At 46.8% G+C, this 18,179-nt stretch overlaps 1 protein-coding gene across 1 annotated transcript in view; it reads right to left on the minus strand.

The window, feature by feature from the left end:
* The window catches only part of prss12 (serine protease 12), a 91,959-nt gene extending 78,411 nt beyond the window's left edge, over positions 1-13,548 (minus strand). The window contains exons 1-2 of the mRNA XM_055910971.1: positions 13,194-13,548; positions 634-772 (exon numbers count right to left, since the gene is read on the minus strand). Of these exons, the coding sequence (XP_055766946.1) occupies positions 634-772; positions 13,194-13,533 (479 nt within the window). The 5' untranslated portion in view covers positions 13,534-13,548. The remainder of the gene's footprint in view (positions 1-633; positions 773-13,193) is intronic.
* Positions 13,549-18,179: the final 4,631 nt, after the last annotated feature.

Here is an 18,179-nt window from a genome sequence, read left to right on the forward strand (position 1 = left end):
ACCGCTCCACTCCCTTTTATAGGATAACCGCTCCACTCCCTTTTATAGGATAACCGCTCCACTCCCTTTTATAGGATAACCGCTCCACTCCCTTTTATAGGATAACCGCTCCACTCCCTTTTATAGGATAACCGCTCCACTCCCTTTTATAGGATAACCGCTCCACCCCTTTTTATAGGATAACCGCTCCAATCCCTTTTATAGGATAACCGCTCCACTCCCTTTTATAGGATAACCGCTCCACTCCCTTTTATAGGATAACCGCTCCACTCCCTTTTATAGGATAACCGCTCCACTCCCTTTTATAGGATAACCGCTCCACTCCCTTTTATAGGATAACCGCTCCACTCCCTTTTATAGGATAACCGCTCCACTCCCTTTTATAGGATAACCGCTCCACCCCTTTTTATAGGATAACCGCTCCAATCCCTTTTATAGGATAACCGCTCCACTCCCTTTTATAGGATAACCGCTCCACTCCTTTTATAGGATAACCGCTCCACTCCCTTTTATAGGATAACCGCTCCACTCCTTTCTTTTTCACTTCCTATTTCTTTGTTCGTGCGTGAGGCTGCATATGTGAGTGTGTGTGCGTGTGCACGTGTGTTGTGCGTGTGCATGTGTGTGACTCACCCCTGTCCCAGCTGTCTGCACACCACTGTAGCGTCCTGGTCTCCCCAGTCATCACTACAGACAGACCCCCAGACCCCCTGAAGATACACCTCCACCCTGCCATCCAGCTTAGAGCGGCCGCCCTGCAGGCGCACTGACCCTGGACGAGACACACACACACCGTTTAGATCATTTTACACTGAGGGAGAGAGAAAGAGAGAGAGAGAGCGAGAGAGCGAGAGAGCGAGAGAGAGAGAGAGAGAGAGAGAGAGAGAGAGAGAGAGAGAGAGACAGACACACACACACACACACACACACACACACACACATACACTCACACAAACATACACACACACACACACACACACACACACACACACACACACACACACACACACACACACACACACACACACACACACACACACACACACACACACACACACACACACACACACACACACACACACACACACACACACAGAATAGCACCCGGTCCACACCTAATGACTGACAGCTTATCTATCTTGGTAGAGTCTCCCCCTAATGTCTGGCAGCTTGTCTATCTTGGTAGAGTCTCCCCCTAATGACTGGCAGCTTGTCTATCTTGGTAGAGTCTCCCCCTAATGACTGACAGCTTGTCTATCTTGGTAGAGTCTCGCCCTAATGACTGGCAGCTTGTCTATCTTGGTAGAGTCTCCCCCTAATGACTGACAGCTTGTCTATCTTGGTAGAGTCTCCCCCTAATGACTGACAGCTTGTCTATCTTGGTAGAGTCTCCCCCTAATGACTGACAGCTTGTCTATCTTGGTAAAGTCTCCCCCTAATGACTGGCAGCTTGTCTATCTTGGTAGAGTCTCCCTCTAATGACTGACAGCTTGTCTATCTTGGTAGAGTCTCCCCCTAATGACTGGCAGCTTGTCTATCTTGGTAGAGTCTCCCCCTAATGACTGGCAGCTTGTCTATCTTGGTAGAGTCTCCCCCTAATGACTGGCAGCTTGTATATCTTGGTAGAGTCTCCCCCTAATGACTGGCAGCTTGTCTATCTTGGTAGAGTCTCCCCCTAATGATTGACAGCTTGTCTATCTTGGTAGAGTCTCCCCCTAATGACTGACAGCTTGTCTATCTTGATAGACTCTCCCTCTAATGACTGGCAGCTTGTCTATCTTGGTAGAGTCTCCCTCTAATGACTGGCAGCTTGTCTATCTTGGTAGAGTCTCCCCCAAATGACTGGCAGCTTGTCTATCTTGGTAGAGTCTCCCTCTAATGACTGACAGCTTGTCTATCTTGGTAGAGTCTCCCTCTAATGACTGGCAGCTTGTCTATCTTGGTAGAGTCTCCCCCTAATGACTGACAGCTTGTATATCTTGGTAGAGTCTCCCCCTAATGACTGACAGCTTGTCTATCTTGGTAGAGTCTCCCCCTAATGACTGGCAGCTTGTCTATCTTGGTAGAGTCTCCCCCTAATGACTGACAGCTTGTCTATCTTGGTAGAGTCTCCCCCTAATGACTGACAGCTTGTCTATCTTGGTAGAGTCTCCCCCTAATGACTGGCAGCTTGTCTATCTTGGTAGAGTCTCCCCCTAATGACTGGCAGATTGTGTATCTTGGTAGAGTCTCCCTCTAATGACTGACAGCTTGTCTATCTTGGTAGAGTCTCCCTCTAATGACTGACAGCTTGTCTATCTTGGTAAAGTCTCCCCCTAATGACTGGCAGCTTGTCTATCTTGGTAGAGTCTCCCTCTAATGACTGACAGCTTGTCTATCTTGGTAGAGTCTCCCCCTAATGACTGGCAGCTTGTCTATCTTGGTAGAGTCTCCCCCTAATGACTGGCAGCTTGTCTATCTTGGTAGAGTCTCCCCCTAATGACTGGCAGCTTGTCTATCTTGGTAGAGTCTCCCCCTAATGACTGGCAGCTTGTCTATCTTGGTAGAGTCTCCCCCTAATGATTGACAGCTTGTCTATCTTGGTAGAGTCTCCCCCTAATGACTGACAGCTTGTCTATCTTGATAGACTCTCCCTCTAATGACTGGCAGCTTGTCTATCTTGGTAGAGTCTCCCTCTAATGACTGGCAGCTTGTCTATCTTGGTAGAGTCTCCCCCAAATGACTGGCAGCTTGTCTATCTTGGTAGAGTCTCCCTCTAATGACTGACAGCTTGTCTATCTTGGTAGAGTCTCCCCCTAATGACTGACAGCTTGTCTATCTTGGTAGAGTCTCCCCCTAATGACTGGCAGCTTGTCTATCTTGGTAGAGTCTCCCCCTAATGACTGACAGCTTGTCTATCTTGGTAAAGTCTCCCCCTAATGACTGGCAGCTTGTCTATCTTGGTAGAGTCTCCCTCTAATGACTGACAGCTTGTCTATCTTGGTAGTCTCCCCCTAATGACTGACAGCTTGTCTATCTTGGTAGTCTCCCCCTAATGACTGACAGCTTGTCTATCTTGGTAGAGTCTCCCCCTAATGACTGGCAGCTTGTCTATCTTGTTAGAGTCTCCCCCTAATGACTGGCAGCTTGTCTATCTTGGTAGAGTCTCCCCCTAATGATTGACAGCTTGTCTATCTTGGTAGAGTCTCCCCCTAATGACTGACAGCTTGTCTATCTTGATAGACTCTCCCTCTAATGACTGGCAGCTTGTCTATCTTGGTAGAGTCTCCCTCTAATGACTGGCAGCTTGTCTATCTTGGTAGAGTCTCCCCCAAATGACTGGCAGCTTGTCTATCTTGGTAGAGTCTCCCTCTAATGACTGACAGCTTGTCTATCTTGGTAGAGTCTCCCTCTAATGACTGGCAGCTTGTCTATCTTGGTAGAGTCCCCCCCTAATGACTGACAGCTTGTCTATCTTGGTAGAGTCTCCCCCTAATGACTGACAGCTTGTCTATCTTGGTAGAGTCTCCCCCTAATGACTGGCAGCTTGTCTATCTTGGTAGAGTCTCCCCCTAATGACTGACAGCTTGTCTATCTTGGTAGAGTCTCCCCCTAATGACTGACAGCTTGTCTATCTTGGTAGAGTCTCCCCCTAATGACTGGCAGCTTGTCTATCTTGGTAGAGTCTCCCTCTAATGACTGACAGCTTGTCTATCTTGGTAGAGTCTCCCCCTAATGACTGACAGCTTGTCTATCTTGGTAGTCTCCCCCTAATGACTGACAGCTTGTCTATCTTGGTAGAGTCTCCCCCTAATGACTGGCAGCTTGTCTATCTTGTTAGAGTCTCCCCCTAATGACTGGCAGCTTGTCTATCTTGGTAGAGTCTCCCCCTAATGACTGGCAGCTTGTCTATCTTGGTAGAGTCTCCCCCTAATGACTGGCAGCTTGTCTATCTTGGTAGAGTCTCGCCCTAATGACTGGCAGCTTGTCTATCTTGGTAGAGTCTCCCCCTAATGACTGGCAGCTTGTCTATCTTGTTAGAGTCTCCCCCTAATGACTGGCAGCTTGTCTATCTTGGTAGAGTCTCCCTCTAATGACTGACAGCTTGTCTATCTTGGTAGAGTCTCCCCCTAATGACTGACAGCTTGTCTATCTTGGTAGAGTCTCCCCCTAATGACTGGCAGCTTGTCTATCTTGGTAGTCTCCCCCTAATGACTGACAGCTTGTCTATCTTGGTAGAGTCTCCCCCTAATGACTGGCAGCTTGTCTATCTTGTTAGAGTCTCCCCCTAATGACTGGCAGCTTGTCTATCTTGGTAGAGTCTCCCCCTAATGACTGGCAGCTTGTCTATCTTGGTAGAGTCTCCCCCTAATGACTGGCAGCTTGTCTATCTTGGTAGAGTCTCGCCCTAATGACTGGCAGCTTGTCTATCTTGGTAGAGTCTCCCCCTAATGACTGGCAGCTTGTCTATCTTGTTAGAGTCTCCCCCTAATGACTGGCAGCTTGTCTATCTTGGTAGAGTCTCCCTCTAATGACTGACAGCTTGTCTATCTTGGTAGAGTCTCCCCCTAATGACTGACAGCTTGTCTATCTTGGTAGAGTCTCCCCCTAATGACTGGCAGCTTGTCTATCTTGTTAGAGTCTCCCCCTAATGACTGGCAGCTTGTCTATCTTGGTAGAGTCTCGCCCTAATGACTGGCAGCTTGTCTATCTTGGTAGAGTCTCCCCCTAATGACTGGCAGCTTGTCTATCTTGGTAGAGTCTCCCCCTAATGACTGGCAGCTTGTCTATCTTGGTAGAGTCTCCCCCTAATGACTGGCAGCTTGTCTATCTTGGTAGAGTCTCCCCCTAATGACTGGCAGCTTGTCTATCTTGGTAGAGTCTCCCCCTAATGACTGGCAGCTTGTCTATCTTGGTAGAGTCTCCCCCTAATGACTGGCAGCTTGTCTATCTTGGTAGAGTCTCCCCCAAATGACTGGCAGCTTGTCTATCTTGGTAGAGTCTCCCCCTAATGACTGGCAGCTTGTCTATCTTGGTAGAGTCTCCCCCTAATGACTGGCAGCTTGTCTATCTTGGTAGAGTCTCCCCCTAATGACTGGCAGCTTGTCTATCTTGGTAGAGTCTCCCCCTAATGACTGGCAGCTTGTCTATCTTGGTAGAGTCTCCCCCTAATGACTGGCAGCTTGTCTATCTTGTTAGAGTCTCCCCCTAATGACTGGCAGCTTGTCTATCTTGTTAGAGTCTCCCCCTAATGACTGGCAGCTTGTCTATCTTGGTAGAGTCTCCCCCTAATGACTGACAGCTTGTCTATCTTGGTAGAGTCTCCCCCTAATGACTGGCAGCTTGTCTATCTTGGTAGAGTCTCCCCCTAATGACTGGCAGCTTGTCTATCTTGGTAGAGTCTCCCCCTAATGACTGACAGCTTGTCTATCTTGGTAGAGTCTCCCCCTAATGACTGGCAGCTTGTCTATCTTGGTAGAGTCTCCCCCTAATGACTGGCAGCTTGTCTATCTTGTTAGAGTCTCCCCCTAATGACTGGCAGCTTGTCTATCTTGGTAGAGTCTCCCCCTAATGATTGACAGCTTGTCTATCTTGTTAGAGTTTCCCCCTAATGACTGGCAGCTTGTCTATCTTGTTAGAGTCTCCCCCTAATGACTGGCAGCTTGTCTATCTTGGTAGAGTCTCCCCCTAATGATTGACAGCTTGTCTATCTTGTTAGAGTCTCCCCCTAATGACTGACAGCTTGTCTATCTTGGTAGAGTCTCCCCCTAATGACTGACAGCTTGTCTATCTTGGTAGAGTCTCCCCCTAATGACTGACAGCTTGTCTATCTTGGTAGAGTCTCCCCCTAATGATTGACAGCTTGTCTATCTTGTTAGAGTCTCCCCCTAATGACTGACAGCTTGTCTATCTTGGTAGAGTCTCCCCCTAATGACTGACAGCTTGTCTATCTTGGTAGAGTCTCCCCCTAATGTCTGGCAGCTTGTCTATCTTGGTAGAGTCTCCCCCTAATGATTGACAGCTTGTCTATCTTGTTAGAGTCTCCCCCTAATGACTGACAGCTTGTCTATCTTGGTAGAGTCTCCCCCTAATGACTGACAGCTTGTCTATCTTGGTAGAGTCTCCCCCTAATGACTGACAGCTTGTCTATCTTGGTAGAGTCTCCCCCTAATGACTGACAGCTTGTCTATCTTGGTAGAGTCTCCCCCTAATGACTGGCAGCTTGTCTATCTTGGTAGAGTCTCCCCCTAATGACTGGCAGCTTGTCTATCTTGGTAGAGTCTCCCCCTAATGACTGGCAGCTTGTCTATCTTGTTAGAGTCTCCCCCTAATGACTGACAGCTTGTCTATCTTGTTAGAGTCTCCCCCTAATGACTGACAGCTTGTCTATCTTGGTAGAGTCTCCCCCTAATGACTGGCAGCTTGTCTATCTTGGTAGAGTCTCCCCCTAATGACTGGCAGCTTGTCTATCTTGGTAGAGTCTCCCCCTAATGACTGACAGCTTGTCTATCTTGGTAGAGTCTCCCCCTAATGACTGGCAGCTTGTCTATCTTGGTAGAGTCTCCCCCTAATGACTGGCAGCTTGTCTATCTTGGTAGAGTCTCCCCCTAATGACTGGCAGCTTGTCTATCTTGGTAGAGTCTCCCCCTAATGACTGACAGCTTGTCTATCTTGGTAGAGTCTCCCCCTAATGACTGGCAGCTTGTCTATCTTGGTAAAGTCTCCCCCTAATGACTGGCAGCTTGTCTATCTTGGTAGAGTCTCCCCCTAATGACTGACAGCTTGTCTATCTTGGTAGAGTCTCCCCCTAATGACTGACAGCTTGTCTATCTTGTTAGAGTCTCCCCCTAATGACTGACAGCTTGTCTATCTTGGTAGAGTCTCCCCCTAATGACTGGCAGCTTGTCTATCTTGGTAGAGTCTCCCCCTAATGACTGGCAGCTTGTCTATCTTGGTAGAGTCTCCCCCTAATGACTGACAGCTTGTCTATCTTGGTAGTCTCCCCCTAATGACTGACAGCTTGTCTATCTTGTTAGAGTCTCCCCCTAATGACTGGCAGCTTGTCTATCTTGTTAGAGTCTCCCCCTAATGACTGACAGCTTGTCTATCTTGGTAGAGTCTCCCTCTAATGACTGGCAGCTTGTCTATCTTGGTAGTCTCCCCCTAATGACTGACAGCTTGTCTATCTTGGTAGAGTCTCCCCCTAATGACTGGCAGCTTGTCTATCTTGGTAGAGTCTCCCCCTAATGACTGACAGCTTGTCTATCTTGGTAGAGTCTCCCCCTAATGACTGGCAGCTTGTCTATCTTGGTAGAGTCTCCCCCTAATGACTGGCAGCTTGTCTATCTTGGTAGAGTCTCCCCCTAATGACTGACAGCTTGTCTATCTTGGTAGAGTCTCCCTCTAATGACTGGCAGCTTGTCTATCTTGGTAGAGTCTCCCCCTAATGACTGACAGCTTGTCTATCTTGGTAGTCTCCCCCTAATGACTGACAGCTTGTCTATCTTGTTAGAGTCTCCCCCTAATGACTGGCAGCTTGTCTATCTTGTTAGAGTCTCCCCCTAATGACTGACAGCTTGTCTATCTTGGTAGAGTCTCCCTCTAATGACTGGCAGCTTGTCTATCTTGGTAGTCTCCCCCTAATGACTGACAGCTTGTCTATCTTGGTAGAGTCTCCCCCTAATGACTGGCAGCTTGTCTATCTTGGTAGAGTCTCCCCCTAATGACTGACAGCTTGTCTATCTTGGTAGAGTCTCCCCCTAATGACTGGCAGCTTGTCTATCTTGGTAGAGTCTCCCCCTAATGACTGGCAGCTTGTCTATCTTGGTAGAGTCTCCCCCTAATGACTGACAGCTTGTCTATCTTGGTAGAGTCTCCCTCTAATGACTGGCAGCTTGTCTATCTTGGTAGAGTCTCCCCCTAATGACTGACAGCTTGTCTATCTTGGTAGAGTCTCCCCCTAATGACTGACAGCTTGTCTATCTTGTTAGAGTCTCCCCCTAATGACTGACAGCTTGTCTATCTTGGTAGAGTCTCCCCCTAATGACTGACAGCTTGTCTATCTTGTTAGAGTCTCCCCCTAATGACTGACAGCTTGTCTATCTTGGTAGAGTCTCCCCCTAATGACTGACAGCTTGTCTATCTTGGTAGAGTCTCCCCCTAATGACTGACAGCTTGTCTATCTTGGTAGAGTCTCCCTCTAATGACTGGCAGCTTGTCTATCTTGGTAGAGTCTCCCCCTAATGACTGGCAGCTTGTCTATCTTGTTAGAGTCTCCCCCTAATGACTGGCAGCTTGTCTATCTTGGTAGAGTCTCCCCCTAATGACTGGCAGCTTGTCTATCTTGGTAGAGTCTCCCCCTAATGACTGACAGCTTGTCTATCTTGGTAGAGTCTCCCCCTAATGACTGGCAGCTTGTCTATCTTGGTAGAGTCTCCCCCTAATGACTGGCAGCTTGTCTATCTTGGTAGAGTCTCCCCCTAATGACTGGCAGCTTGTCTATCTTGGTAGAGTCTCCCCCTAATGACTGGCAGCTTGTCTATCTTGGTAGAGTCTCCCCCTAATGACTGACAGCTTGTCTATCTTGGTAGAGTCTCCCCCTAATGACTGGCAGCTTGTCTATCTTGGTAGAGTCTCCCTCTAATGACTGACAGCTTGTCTATCTTGGTAGAGTCTCCCCCTAATGACTGGCAGCTTGTCTATCTTGGTAGAGTCTCCCCCTAATGACTGACAGCTTGTCTATCTTGGTAGAGTCTCCCCCTAATGACTGGCAGCTTGTCTATCTTGGTAGAGTCTCCCCCTAATGACTGACAGCTTGTCTATCTTGGTAGAGTCTCCCTCTAATGACTGGCAGCTTGTCTATCTTGGTAGAGTCTCCCCCTAATGACTGGCAGCTTGTCTATCTTGGTAGAGTCTCCCCCTAATGACTGGCAGCTTGTCTATCTTGGTAGAGTCTCCCCCTAATGACTGACAGCTTGTCTATCTTGGTAGAGTCTCCCTCTAATGACTGGCAGCTTGTCTATCTTGGTAGAGTCTCCCCCTAATGACTGGCAGCTTGTCTATCTTGTTAGAGTCTCCCCCTAATGACTGACAGCTTGTCTATCTTGGTAGAGTCTCCCCCTAATGACTGACAGCTTGTCTATCTTGGTAGAGTCTCCCCCTAATGACTGGCAGCTTGTCTATCTTGGTAGAGTCTCCCCCTAATGACTGACAGCTTGTCTATCTTGGTAGTCTCCCCCTAATGACTGACAGCTTGTCTATCTTGTTAGAGTCTCCCCCTAATGACTGGCAGCTTGTCTATCTTGTTAGAGTCTCCCCCTAATGACTGACAGCTTGTCTATCTTGGTAGAGTCTCCCTCTAATGACTGGCAGCTTGTCTATCTTGGTAGTCTCCCCCTAATGACTGACAGCTTGTCTATCTTGGTAGAGTCTCCCCCTAATGACTGGCAGCTTGTCTATCTTGGTAGAGTCTCCCCCTAATGACTGACAGCGTGTCTATCTTGGTAGAGTCTCCCCCTAATGACTGGCAGCTTGTCTATCTTGGTAGAGTCTCCCCCTAATGACTGGCAGCTTGTCTATCTTGGTAGAGTCTCCCCCTAATGACTGACAGCTTGTCTATCTTGGTAGAGTCTCCCTCTAATGACTGGCAGCTTGTCTATCTTGGTAGAGTCTCCCCCTAATGACTGACAGCTTGTCTATCTTGGTAGTCTCCCCCTAATGACTGACAGCTTGTCTATCTTGTTAGAGTCTCCCCCTAATGACTGGCAGCTTGTCTATCTTGTTAGAGTCTCCCCCTAATGACTGACAGCTTGTCTATCTTGGTAGAGTCTCCCTCTAATGACTGGCAGCTTGTCTATCTTGGTAGTCTCCCCCTAATGACTGACAGCTTGTCTATCTTGGTAGAGTCTCCCCCTAATGACTGGCAGCTTGTCTATCTTGGTAGAGTCTCCCCCTAATGACTGACAGCTTGTCTATCTTGGTAGAGTCTCCCCCTAATGACTGGCAGCTTGTCTATCTTGGTAGAGTCTCCCCCTAATGACTGGCAGCTTGTCTATCTTGGTAGAGTCTCCCCCTAATGACTGACAGCTTGTCTATCTTGGTAGAGTCTCCCTCTAATGACTGGCAGCTTGTCTATCTTGGTAGAGTCTCCCCCTAATGACTGACAGCTTGTCTATCTTGGTAGAGTCTCCCCCTAATGACTGACAGCTTGTCTATCTTGTTAGAGTCTCCCCCTAATGACTGACAGCTTGTCTATCTTGGTAGAGTCTCCCCCTAATGACTGACAGCTTGTATATCTTGTTAGAGTCTCCCCCTAATGACTGACAGCTTGTCTATCTTGGTAGAGTCTCCCCCTAATGACTGACAGCTTGTCTATCTTGGTAGAGTCTCCCCCTAATGACTGACAGCTTGTCTATCTTGGTAGAGTCTCCCTCTAATGACTGGCAGCTTGTCTATCTTGGTAGAGTCTCCCCCTAATGACTGGCAGCTTGTCTATCTTGTTAGAGTCTCCCCCTAATGACTGGCAGCTTGTCTATCTTGGTAGAGTCTCCCCCTAATGACTGGCAGCTTGTCTATCTTGGTAGAGTCTCCCCCTAATGACTGACAGCTTGTCTATCTTGGTAGAGTCTCCCCCTAATGACTGGCAGCTTGTCTATCTTGGTAGAGTCTCCCTCTAATGACTGACAGCTTGTCTATCTTGGTAGAGTCTCCCCCTAATGACTGGCAGCTTGTCTATCTTGGTAGAGTCTCCCCCTAATGACTGGCAGCTTGTCTATCTTGTTAGAGTCTCCCCCTAATGACTGGCAGCTTGTCTATCTTGGTAGAGTCTCCCTCTAATGACTGACAGCTTGTCTATCTTGGTAGAGTCTCCCCCTAATGACTGGCAGCTTGTCTATCTTGGTAGAGTCTCCCCCTAATGACTGGCAGCTTGTCTATCTTGTTAGAGTCTCCCCCTAATGACTGGCAGCTTGTCTATCTTGGTAGAGTCTCCCTCTAATGACTGACAGCTTGTCTATCTTGGTACAGTCTCCCCCTAATGACTGACAGCTTGTCTATCTTGGTAGAGTCTCCCCCTAATGACTGGCAGCTTGTCTATCTTGGTAGAGTCTCCCTCTAATGACTGACAGCTTGTCTATCTTGGTACAGTCTCCCCCTAATGACTGACAGCTTGTCTATCTTGGTAGAGTCTCCCCCTAATGACTGGCAGCTTGTCTATCTTGGTAGAGTCTCCCCCTAATGACTGGCAGCTTGTCTATCTTGGTAGAGTCTCCCCCTAATGACTGGCAGCTTGTCTATCTTGGTAGAGTCTCCCCCTAATGACTGGCAGCTTGTCTATCTTGGTAGAGTCTCCCCCTAATGACTGGCAGCTTGTCTATCTTGGTAGAGTCTCCCCCTAATGACTGGCAGCTTGTCTATCTTGTTAGAGTCTCCCCCTAATGACTGGCAGCTTGTCTATCTTGGTAGAGTCTCCCTCTAATGACTGACAGCTTGTCTATCTTGGTACAGTCTCCCCCTAATGACTGACAGCTTGTCTATCTTGGTAGAGTCTCCCCCTAATGACTGGCAGCTTGTCTATCTTGGTAGAGTCTCCCTCTAATGACTGACAGCTTGTCTATCTTGGTACAGTCTCCCCCTAATGACTGACAGCTTGTCTATCTTGGTAGAGTCTCCCCCTAATGACTGGCAGCTTGTCTATCTTGGTAGAGTCTCCCCCTAATGACTGGCAGCTTGTCTATCTTGGTAGAGTCTCCCCCTAATGACTGGCAGCTTGTCTATCTTGGTAGAGTCTCCCCCTAATGACTGGCAGCTTGTCTATCTTGGTAGAGTCTCCCCCTAATGACTGGCAGCTTGTCTATCTTGGTAGAGTCTCCCCCTAATGACTGGCAGCTTGTCTATCTTGGTAGAGTCTCCCCCTAATGACTGGCAGCTTGTCTATCTTGGTAGAGTCTCCCCCTAATGACTGGCAGCTTGTCTATCTTGGTAGAGTCTCCCCCTAATGACTGGCAGCTTGTCTATCTTGGTAGAGTCTCCCCCTAATGATTGACAGCTTGTCTATCTTGGTAGAGTCTCCCCCTAATGACTGGCAGCTTGTCTATCTTGGTAGAGTCTCCCCCTAATGACTGACAGCTTGTCTATCTTGGTAGAGTCTCCCCCTAATGACTGGCAGCTTGTCTATCTTGTTAGAGTCTCCCCCTAATGACTGACAGCTTGTCTATCTTGGTAGAGTCTCCCCCTAATGACTGGCAGCTTGTCTATCTTGGTAGAGTCTCCCCCTAATGACTGGCAGCTTGTCTATCTTGGTAGAGTCTCCCCCTAATGACTGGCAGCTTGTCTATCTTGGTAGAGTCTCCCCCTAATGACTGGCAGCTTGTCTATCTTGGTAGAGTCTCCCCCTAATGACTGGCAGCTTGTCTATCTTGGTAGAGTCTCCCCCTAATGACTGGCAGCTTGTCTATCTTGGTAGAGTCTCCCCCTAATGACTGGCAGCTTGTCTATCTTGGTAGAGTCTCCCCCTAATGACTGGCAGCTTGTCTATCTTGTTAGAGTCTCCCCCTAATGACTGGCAGCTTGTCTATCTTGGTAGAGTCTCCCCCTAATGACTGGCAGCTTGTCTATCTTGGTAGAGTCTCCCCCTAATGACTGGCAGCTTGTCTATCTTGGTACATTTTAACATAAAAACGTTTCTTATTCTTGTTAGAGTCTCCCCCTAATGACTGACAGCTTGTCTATCTTGGTAGAGTCTCCCCCTAATGACTGACAGCTTGTCTATCTTGGTAGAGTCTCCCCCTAATGACTGGCAGCTTGTCTATCTTGGTAGAGTCTCCCCCTAATGACTGGCAGCTTGTCTATCTTGGTAGAGTCTCCCCCTAATGACTGACAGCTTGTCTATCTTGGTAGAGTCTCCCTCTAATGACTGGCAGCTTGTCTATCTTGGTAGAGTCTCCCCCTAATGACTGACAGCTTGTCTATCTTGGTAGAGTCTCCCCCTAATGACTGACAGCTTGTCTATCTTGGTAGAGTCTCCCCCTAATGACTGACAGCTTGTCTATCTTGGTAGAGTCTCCCCCTAATGACTAGATACACACACACACACACACACACACACACACACACACACACACACACACACACACACACACACACACACACACACACACACACACACACACACACACACACACACACACACACACACCTCTCTCTCCTTCCTGTACCTTGTTTACAGTCGCAGTAGCCCCAGTCGGTTCTGCCGCGGCTGTTCCTGAAGAAACACCAGGGTCTGATCCTGTTGTCCGGGTTCCGACATCGGTTATGTTCCCCCAACCCTTTACCCGGATAGCGCTCCTCAAACCCCGCTACCTCGCTCCACCTCATACACACCGCACCGGACTCCGTCACGTCCACAGCCCCTTGGTAGAACCCGTCTCTCCCGCGGCTCTGGATACAGTCGGTAAACGGTAGAATGAAGGAAGGAGAGGGAACGACGTCGGAGGAGGACAGCGAGGAGGTGAAAACAACGACCAGCGTAACGACTGAGAGGAGAGCAGAGTCCATGATGTTGTCGTAGAGTAACATTTGTTTTCTCGGTTCAGCCTTTCTTTTCTCCCTCTCTCTACTCGCTCTCAAATGTAGTCCATAACCGAGAGAGAGAAAAAACCACTAAACCGGTTCACGCCACGTATTCCCAGAAACGCGCTCTCTCGGTTCTGAACCTGTCTACATAGTGTGGGATAGGATCGAGCTGGACCGGGTGTGTTTGAGTGAGAATACCGCGCTAGAAACGAGTTTTTAAAAGAGACGCAGATCAATGAACGAGACAGAGCGCGTGCCCCGAGCCCGGTAGTTAATGAGATCCCGAGTGACTCTCGCGCTTGTGTGTTGCGTGTTTTATTTAACCTTTCTTTAACTAGGCAAGTCAGTTAAGAACAAATTCTTATTTACAATGACAGCCTACACCGGCCAACCCCTATCCCGACGGTTGTAATACAGCCTGGACTCAGGCGGGAGCCCCGTGTGTGTGCGTGTGTGCGTGCGTCTGTCTGTCTGTCTGTCTGTCTGTGTGTGTGTGTGTGTGTGTGTGTTATTGTAATAGCCCCATTGATGGGTCATAACAAGGTGTACGTATCCTACAGGGCTGGGATTACGATCATGACAATCAGAGAACAAACAAATAACATGAGATTAATAATAATAACAATAATAATAATAATGAATTGAATAGAACAATATGTTAATTCACATTATACATCCCACACATTAGCTGCTCCTGGTTGAAGACTCGTCCTACATCGTAAAGAGGGAGGCATTACAGAACATGACCGGGCAGAGGCGGAGTCTGTTTCAAGACGTCATTTCATAGATCTACATCTCATCCTACCATTCCAGTGTTTAATTGCTAATTTGTAATTATTTCGCCACTATGGCCTATTTATTGCCTTACCTCCCTAATCTTACTACATTTGCACACCCTGTATATATACTTTTCTACTGTATTATTGACTGTATGTTTTGTTTATTGTGTAACTCTGTGTTGTTGTTTGTGTCGCACTGCTTTGCTTTATCTTGGCCAGGTCACAGTTGTAAATGAGAACGTGTTCTCAACTGGCCTCCCTGGTTAAATAAAAGTGAAATAAAAATGTAATTAAATAAAAACAGAACATAAACGGGCAACTGAGTTTCATTTGATGGCATAATAATTGTAACATAAATGTGTTAAAAACACTTGCTACGGCATACGCTCTAGAATATTCTACGAATGAAAGAAAATGGAATATATTATTATAGCCTGCAATCCAGGCTGTATCACAACGGGATTGGGAGTCCCATAGGGCGGCGCACATTTGGCCCGGCGTTGTCCGGGTTTAGCCGGTGTTAGGCCGTCATTGTAAATAAACATTTGTTCTTAAATGACTTGCCTAGTTAAATAAAGGTTAAATAAAAAAAAAATGTTTTAACAAATAAACAGAAACGGTTTAGTCTTCAATATTCTCCTGTTTCCTGGACCCACATTCTTTCTAATGCTGACTAAAAACATTTTCAATGTCAGTCAAAGAGAGGAGATATGACTGGGTAAATTATGTCATTTTACATAGACAAACATAGAATCATATATGAGACGTCCCTTGTGGTCAAATCACCACATTACGCTAAAACACAGAATCATATATGAGACAACAGCACCCCCCTGTGGTCAAAATCACCACGTTGTACTACCGTACAGGATCATATATGAGACCACGTTTTACTAGCGTACAGAATCATATATGAAACAACAGCACCACCCTGTGGTCAAATCCCCACATTACACAAACACACAGAATCATATGTGAGACAACACCACCACCCTGTGGTCAAATCCCCACATTACACTAACACACAGAATCAATTCAATTCAATTAAATGTGCTTTATTGGCATGACTTAACAATGTACAAGCGTTTCACTACACTCACATTAACATCTGCTAACCATGTGACCAATAAAATGTGATTTGATTTAGGAGTGCTTGTCTAGAATCAGTTTCGCCTTCTGGATGGTAATCAATAAGATGATATGGACAGATCCCAGATCAGCTCTCCTAGATTACACACACACACTCTCCTTCTCAAAACCCATTGGAGGAGAAGGTCAGAGAGGAGGGACCTCTGGCTTTCTCATCCAATGGGTTTTGAGAAGGAGACGAGGAGAGAGGACGCCAAGGAGTATGAGATCTTCCCTTGGATTAAATATCATTAATCAGCTGATAGCTTCTTTCCCCAACGTCAATCATCAATAGACACTGGAACTAACTTGCTTACATTCTCTGACATATTCTCACCAACATCTTATTTAATCTTAAAAAAAAAAAAATCTTTACTTGTTCTTATTTAGTCAAATCTGTGACGTCATTATTGAGTTCATACAGAATCTGTGACATCACCCGTCTTGGGGTTATATGCGCTAACCTTTTGCGACAGCATGCCTTTTCCTTTTGGACACAACGAATATTCAGAGTTATGAAGTTATGAAGTTATGAAAACTGGTTGTTTTGCAAATGTTGAATTTATAATATGGCTACTAATACAGAAAAATCTAAATCAAAGTCCAAGTATACAGATTTGACAGAAAAATGGAATAAGAATGCAAATGTCTCCTTCACAATTTGCCCAAATGTACCTGGGGACTTCACACTAAAAGTCTTGTAGTTCACTCATACTTCAAGTTATCCATCTGAAACGTTGGACATACACTGCTGCCATCTTTTGGACACTATCGGAATTACAACCAGAGTGATGGCTTGAACTGGGACCTTTCAGTTGCATTTCAAAGATGGTGGTAAGAAAACACTAGTTGTTTTTTTCTTTGTATTTTCTTCTACCAGATCTATTGTGTTATTTTCTCCTACATTCAATTCACATTTCCACAAAATTCAAAGTGTTTCCTTTCAAATGGTACCAAGAATATGCATATCCTTGCTTCAGGTCCTGAGCTACAGGCAGTTAGATTTGGGTACGTCATTTAGGAGAAAATTGATAAAAAGGGGGTATATTGATTGGTTTGAAATGCAGTTAGCCACTCATTGTTGAATTTGCAACTATTTTTTATTTATTTATTTATTTATTTTTTATTTCACCTTTATTTAACCAGGTAGGCTAGTTGAGAACAAGTTCTCATTTGCAACTGCGACCTGGCCAAGATAAAGCATAGCAGTGTGAACAGACAACAACACAGAGTTACACATGGAGTAAAAAATAAACAAGTCAATAACATGGTAGAAAAAAAGAGAATCATTATACAATGTGTGCAAAAGGCATGAGGAGGTAGGCAATAAATCGAATAATTACAATTTAGCAGATTAACACTGGAGTGATAAATCATCAGATGATCATGTGCAAGTAGAGATACTGGTGTGCAAAAGAGCAGAAAAGTAAATAAATAAAAGCAGTATGGGGGGTGAGGTAGGTAAATTGGGTGGGTAGTTTACAGATGGACTATGTACAGCTGCAGCGATCGGTTAGCTGCTCGGATAGCAGATGTTTAGAGTTGTTGAGGGAGATAAAAGTCCCAACTTCAGAGATTTTTGCAATTCGTTCCAGTCGCAGGCAGCAGAGAACTGGAAGGAAAGGCGTCCAAATGAGGTTTTGGCTTTAGGGATGATCAGTGAGATACACCTGCTGGAGCGCGTGCTGCGGGTGGGTGTAGCCATCGTGACCAGTGAACTGAGATAAGGCGGCACTTTACCTAGCATAGCCTTGTAGATGACCTGGAGCCAGTGGGTCTGACGACGAACATGTAGCGAGGGCCAGCCGACTAGGGCATACAGGTCGCAGTGGTGGGTCGTATAAGGTGCTTTAGTAACAAAACGGATGGCACTGTGATAAACTGCATCCAGTTTGCTGAGTAGAGTATTGGAAGCTATTTTGTAGATGACATCGCCGAAGTCGAGGATCGGTAGGATAGTCAGTTTTACTAGGCGGCGTGAGTGAAGGAGGCTTTGTTGCGAAATAGAAAGCCGACTCTAGATTTGATTTTGGATTGGAGATGTTTGATATGAGTCTGGAAGGAGAGTTTGCAGTCTAGCCAGACACCTAGGTACTTATAGATGTCCACATATTCTAGGTCGGAACCGTCCAGGGTGGTGATGCTAGTCGGGCGTGCGGGTGTGGGCAGCGAACGGTTGAAAAGCATGCATTTGGTTTTACTAGCGTTTAAGAGCAGTTGGAGGCCACGGAAGGAGTGTTGTATGGCATTGAAGCTCGTTTGGAGGTTAGATAGCACAGTGTCCAAGGAAGGGCCAGAAGTATACAGAATGGTGTCGTCTGCGTAGAGGTGGATCAGGGAATCGCCCGCAGCAAGAGCAACATCATTGATATATACAGAGAAAAGAGTCGGCCCGAGAATTGAACCCTGAGGTACCCCCATAGAGACTGCCAGAGGACCGGACAGCATGCCCTCCGATTTGACACACTGAGCTCTGTCTGCAAAGTAGTTGGTGAACCAGGCGAGGCAGTCATTAGAAAAACCGAGGCTACTGAGTCTGCCGATAAGAATATGGTGATTGACAGAGTCGAAAGCCTTGGCCAGGTCGATGAAGACGGCTGCACAGTACTATCTTTTATCGATGGCGGTTATGATATCGTTTAGTACCTTGAGCGTGGCTGAGGTGCACCCGTGCCCGGCTCGGAAACCGGATTGCACAGCGGAGAAGGTACGGTGGGATTC

This window comes from Salvelinus fontinalis, unplaced genomic scaffold (assembly GCF_029448725.1).
Source record: "Salvelinus fontinalis isolate EN_2023a unplaced genomic scaffold, ASM2944872v1 scaffold_0039, whole genome shotgun sequence".
Classification (NCBI taxonomy): Eukaryota; Metazoa; Chordata; class Actinopteri; order Salmoniformes; family Salmonidae; genus Salvelinus; species Salvelinus fontinalis.